The sequence below is a fragment of the Otolemur garnettii genome, unplaced genomic scaffold (assembly GCF_000181295.1).
Source record: "Otolemur garnettii isolate 467f Iridium unplaced genomic scaffold, OtoGar3 scaffold00099, whole genome shotgun sequence".
Classification (NCBI taxonomy): domain Eukaryota; kingdom Metazoa; phylum Chordata; class Mammalia; order Primates; family Galagidae; genus Otolemur; species Otolemur garnettii.
In genome coordinates, this window is record NW_003852494.1 from 3,607,294 (window position 1) to 3,613,039 (window position 5,746).

At 40.2% G+C, this 5,746-nt stretch overlaps 1 protein-coding gene across 1 annotated transcript in view; it reads right to left on the reverse strand.

Moving 5' to 3' along the window:
* The window catches only part of MPHOSPH9 (M-phase phosphoprotein 9), a 54,459-nt gene that overhangs the window by 28,760 nt on the left and 19,953 nt on the right, over positions 1–5,746 (reverse strand). Inside the window, exons 8-9 of the mRNA XM_023516832.1 lie at positions 3,915–3,962; positions 1,825–1,889 (exon numbers count right to left, since the gene is read on the reverse strand). Coding sequence (XP_023372600.1) covers positions 1,825–1,889; positions 3,915–3,962 — 113 coding nt within the window. The remainder of the gene's footprint in view (positions 1–1,824; positions 1,890–3,914; positions 3,963–5,746) is intronic.

A 5,746-nucleotide genomic window follows, 5' to 3' on the forward strand; every position in this document is an offset into this window, starting at 1 on the left:
AAAAAAAAAAAAAAACTTTAAAAAGCTGAACAAAATCTGGAAAAACAGAAAAGCAGGGGGGCAGCTGTGGCTTAAGGAATAGGGCGCCAGCCCCATATACCAGGTATGGCGGGTTCAAGCCTGGCCCAAACCAAAACTGCAAAAAAGAAAAAAAAAAAACAAAACATTAAAATCTACAAAGGAATAGAGTGTTTTATATACTGAAACTGAAGGAAAAGTGAACAAATAGACTTATGTAAAAACATTTTAAATAAATTTAAATACAAATAAACATATACTTAAGTTAAAATAAAATTCAAGTACCAAATCACAGTCTATCTTTTTTTTTTTTTTTTTTGAGAAAGAGTCTCACTTTGTCACCCTCAGTTGAGCACTGTAGTGCCATAGCTGACAGCAACTTCAAAGTTTTGGGCTCAAGCAATTCTCTTGCCTCAGCCTCCCTAGTAGCTGGGACTATAGGCACCCACCACAACGCCTGGCTATCTTTAGAGATGGGGTCTCGCTCTGGCTCAGGCTGGTCTCAAACCTGAGAGTTCAGTCCACCTACCTCGGTCTCCCAGAGTGCTAGGATTACAGGTGTGAGCCACTAGGCCCAGCCTACATTCTATCATGTTTAATTCTAATATGTATACATTCAGGAATACAAAGTCTAATAAGTAGCATTTTCAAAAGAGAAAGCAGCTGAACTTTCAAAAACAGCTATTATAAGAAACTTCCTAATTTTTAAAAGAGGCAGAGGCTAAAATATCACCAACTATTCTCAACCTATAGATTGTCATGTTCAGAATGAAAGCCTATTTTCAAGTTTACCAACAGATAATAACTACTCTAGCCAAATAGCTCTTTTGCAGATATCCTAGCATTCCTTCCTTCTACTCTTATATTTTGTGTTATGTTTTCTTGGTTTTTGTTTTGTTGTTGTTTTTTTTTTGAGACAGAGTCTCATTCTGTCCCTCTAGGTAGGGTGCTGTGGTGTCACAGCTCGAAGCAACCTCAAACTCCTCAACTCAAGCAGTCCTCCTGGCCTCAGTCTCCCTGAGTAGCTGTGACTATAGGTGTCCGCCATGACTCATGGCTAGTTTTTCTATACTTAGTAGAGATGGGGTCTCACTCTTGCTCAGGCTGGTCTCGAACTCCTGACCTCAAAGGATCCACTTGCCTTAGCTTTACAGAGTGCTAGGATGACAGGCCTGATCCACCATGCCTGGTCTGGCATAGTATTTTCTTTCTGGAACTCAAAAATAATTCAGTGAACTAGACTATTTCTTAAAGTTCTTTCCAATGGTGAAATATCATTTAGATTTTATCTATATTGAGAAAATACATGTCTGGGGAAATGCACATGTCTGACACACAACTATCTAGACATTCTAGTCACTTAAAGATCCTGTTAAAAGGCACATGCAGTAGTATTCTAGTAGTCCCAGATACTCAGGAGGCGGAGGCTGAGGCTAGAGGATCTCTCTCTTTTTTTGGGGGGGGGTAATTTTTGGTCGGGGCTGGGTTTGAACTCACTACCTCTGGTATATGGGGCCAGAGCCCTACTCCTTTGAGCCACAGGCACTGCCCTAGAGGATTTCTTGAAGCCAGGAATTAATGGCTAGCTTGGATGACATAGTGAGACCCTATCTCTTTAAAATACAAACAAACAAACTAAAAGGAATCTTGTTTGGTTAAAATCAAATATACTTCTCCACCAGGGAAAGATTAGGATAAAACTAATTCTCAAACTGCTTAAAAATCCTCAAGAAAAACTTTTTTTCCATCATTTTCAATACACATAAAAGTACAATTAAAGGTATTTGACCATTAGTAAGATTTTACCTTTTCAAATCAGAAATCTGAGTATGTGCATCAAGCAATTTATTCTCTGTTGTATTTAATGTATCCTATAAAAACAAGGGAAAATTTTACGTAATGGAAGACAAACATTAAGATGAATACTTTTATTTTAAAATGCATAAAATAAAACTCATCTATGCCTAAACCACCAAGCTACAAATTACTCAACCAGTATGGCATCAGCTGGAGAGCCAGTACAGATAATTTCAAGGAAAACAAAAGCAAAACTCCGGACTATACATATAGCTCTGTGTAAGTCTCCTGTGCAGTAGGTGTAGCCCATTATGCTTTGCTTAATTAGAAACAATCCTGTGTTAAGATGAATATATTTTAATCACAAACTTGCCTAAAAACTCAGTAGAATAATAAATACAGTAAACCTAATTTTCATAGACCAGATATGTGCCATATGTACATGTCAGTACAGTAGGCCTATCTCCTTATATTGACTACCTGCATGTGTTGACCAGTTTGTTATAGTTCCTTGGGTGGTCACCTTACAGAGGTTCTGACATACTTTCAATGATGTAATATGCTCCTGAACCCTCAGAACTTTCAGGTGCCTAGCTATGCAGACCTCTCACTAACATTAAATAACCACAGCCCTGCACTTCATGCACTAGAAATACTTGAACCCTGCTTATAGCATTATTGTAGTGCTTCAGGAAACTTAAATATGCATTTCCCAAAGAATTCAAACATAATCAATAAACAATCCCACAAAAAGCTACTGCTTTTGGGGCAGCGCCTGTGGCTCAAGGAGTAGGCCACCGGCCCCATATACTGGAGTTGGCCGGGTCAAACCCAGCCTCAGCAAAAAAAAGAAAAGAAAAAGTAGCCCACTCCAAAAAGCTGCCCAAAACTTAAAGGGGCAAATGCTCCAATAGGAAGGATTTGACTTGGAACATCAACACCTACTTCTAATAAAGCGGTTTATTTAAACAAACAAAAAAAAAGCTACTGCTTTGATATTTAAAACTATATTTAAACAATTATTTGCATCTATATGGTACCCTATACTCTTCTAAACAATTGCCTCTCAAATGGAATAATCATTCAATAAAATTTGATTAATGAATCTAATAAAATGTGTGAGATACATAAGGCAGATACTTGAAAATAAGCATACTGGCTCAGCGCCTGTGGCTCAAGTGGCTAAGACGCCAGCCACATACACCTAAGGTGGCGGGTTAGAATCCAACCTGGACCCGCCAAACAACAATAATGGCTGCAACCAAAAAAAAATAGCCGGGCATTGTGGCGGGCATCTGTGGTCCCAGCTACTTGGGAGGCGGAGGCAGAACACTTGCTTGAGCCCAGGAGTTGGAAGTTGCTGTGAGCAGTGAAGCCATGGCACTCTACCCAGGGTGATAGCTAATGGCCCAGAGTGGTGACTCACACTTGTAGTCCCAGCTCTCTGGTAGGCCAAGGCAGGAGGATCCCCTTGAGCTCAGGATTTCAAGACCAACCTGAGCAAGAGCAAGATCCCATCTCTACTAAAAATAGAAAAACTAGCCAGGCATGGTAGTGAGTGTCTATAATCCCAGCTACTCGGGAGGCTGAGACAAGAGGATCGCTTGAGCCCAGGAGTTTAAGGTTGCTGTGAGCTATGATGCCAAGGCACTTCATCCAGGGCAACAGAGTGAGACTCAGTCTCATAAAATAAAAAAACAGAAAGGGCTACGCTCCTGTAGATCAGTGGTTAGTGCACCGGCCAGCCACCATGCACCGGGACTGGTGGGTTCAAAACCTGCTAAACAAACAACAACAACAAAATAACTGGTGTTGTGGCAGGGGCATGTAATCCCAGCTACAAGGGAGGCTGAGACAAGAGAAGTGCTTGAACCTAAGAGTTTGAGGTTGCTGGGAGCTGTGACGCCAAGGCACTCTACTGAGAGCGACATAATGAGACTCTGTCTCAAAAAAAAAAGAAACCAGAAAATGGCTACAAGGGGTGGAGAAAGAGGAGAAAGGGAGAAAGGAGGCAGAGGAAGAAGGGTAAGATCTCTTGATCCCTACTCCAATGCGTTTGCCCCCATGTAAAATCTAGAACACAAACAATCACCCGTTACCTTTACTCGTCCATGTTCTTTTCCAAGGGACTCATATTCTTCTAATAGCTACAAGGAAAAACAAAGAATTACAGCACAAAATTAAACATTATTCTATTAACTGAGGGACAGTCTACAAAATGACTATACCCATCAAAAATGCCAATGTTATGAAAAAGAAAAGTTAACTCAGAACTGGTGAGTGTGTATAAAGGGAACAAGACAATTCCTGAGCTTGATCTTGAAAGTTTTCCATAAGTTTGAAATTATTTCAAAATAAAAACTAAGACAAAATCATTTACTATTAATGCCCTTTAAATTATTTTGACTAAAATTTATTTGCATTGTTCTTTTATGAATTAATGCATATTACTTTTTTGCTAAGGACTGTTCAGGAGACAGGTGAGAAGACACAGGAGAAACCCAAGAATAAGTGAGGAAGGGAAACAAAGGCAAGAAAGAGAAATGACTAAGAAAAAGTCTTCAAATCGCCAGAGCCTGGCTAGTAGGTCCCAGGCAAGAGAATGGAACATTTCTCTGGGAAAACTGAACTACTCCAGAGAAAAAGACCTCTACATATTGCTATCTAAAGGTCCCCCTGACAAAATGGCTGACACATCACTCTATAATCATCTGTAAGTGAAGGCTATCAGGTCCTGTACACATACCCAGAGTCTTTCAATAGCTTTTTATTGCCTCACTTTTAAATGTTAGCCTGTAAAAGAACCAACATTTGAAAAACAGTATTCAATATGAAACTTCAAATCAAAACAGTTAACTTAGAAGAAATACTGGATTAAAACTAAAGAACAGTTGAAAGAAAGGCCTAATACCAAAGAAATAAAAATATTATATTTATAAAACAAAAAAAGCTGGTTGGACATAGTGGCTCACACCTATAATGCCAGCACTTTGGGAAGCCAAACAGGAAGATAATTCGTTCTCCACCCCCAAAAAAAAATTTTTATTTTTTATTTATTTATTTATTTTTTTTTTTTTTGAGACAGTCTCATTTTGTTGCCCTGGCTAGAGTGCCATGGCATCATCATAGCTCATAGCAACCTCAAACTCTTGGATTCAAGCAATCGTCTTGTCTCAGCCTCTTGAGAAGCTAGGACTATAGCCACCTACCACAATGCCTAGCCAGTATTGTTTTTTTCTGAGACAGAGTCTCACTTTGTTGCCCTTGGTAGAGTGCCATGGTGCCATAGCTCATAGCAACCTCAAATTCCTCAGCTCAAGCAATCCTCTTGCCTCAGCCTCCCAAGTAGCTGGGACCACAACACTCAACTATTTTTTTTTAGAGATGGGGTCCTACTTTTGCTCAAGCTGGTCTCAAACTTCTGAGCTCAAGCAATCTGCCTACCTTGGCCTCCCAGAGTGCTAGGATTACAGATGTGAGCCACTGCACCTGGCGAATTTTTCTATTTTTTAATAGAGATGGGGTTTCCCTCTTGCTTAGGTGGGTCTTGAACTCCTGAGCTCAGGCAATCTACCTACCTCAGCTTCCCAGAATGATAGGATGACAGGCATGAGCGAATGTGCTGGCCTCCACAAATTTTTTTTTAAATATTAGCTGTGAGGTAGTAAGCACCCAACTACTTGAGAGTCTGAGGCAGGAGGATCACTTGAGCCCAGGAATATAAGGTTATAGTGAGCTATGATAACACCGCTTCACTCTAGCCAGGGCAACAGAAAAAGACCCCATCTAAAAGAAGAAAAGAAAGAAAAGCTATTTAAAAAATGAGCAGTAGGCTCAGCACCTGTGGCTCAAGCGCCTAAGGTGCTAGCCACATACACCTGAGCTGGTGGGTTGGAATCCAGCCCTGGCCTGCCAAACAACAATGACAGCT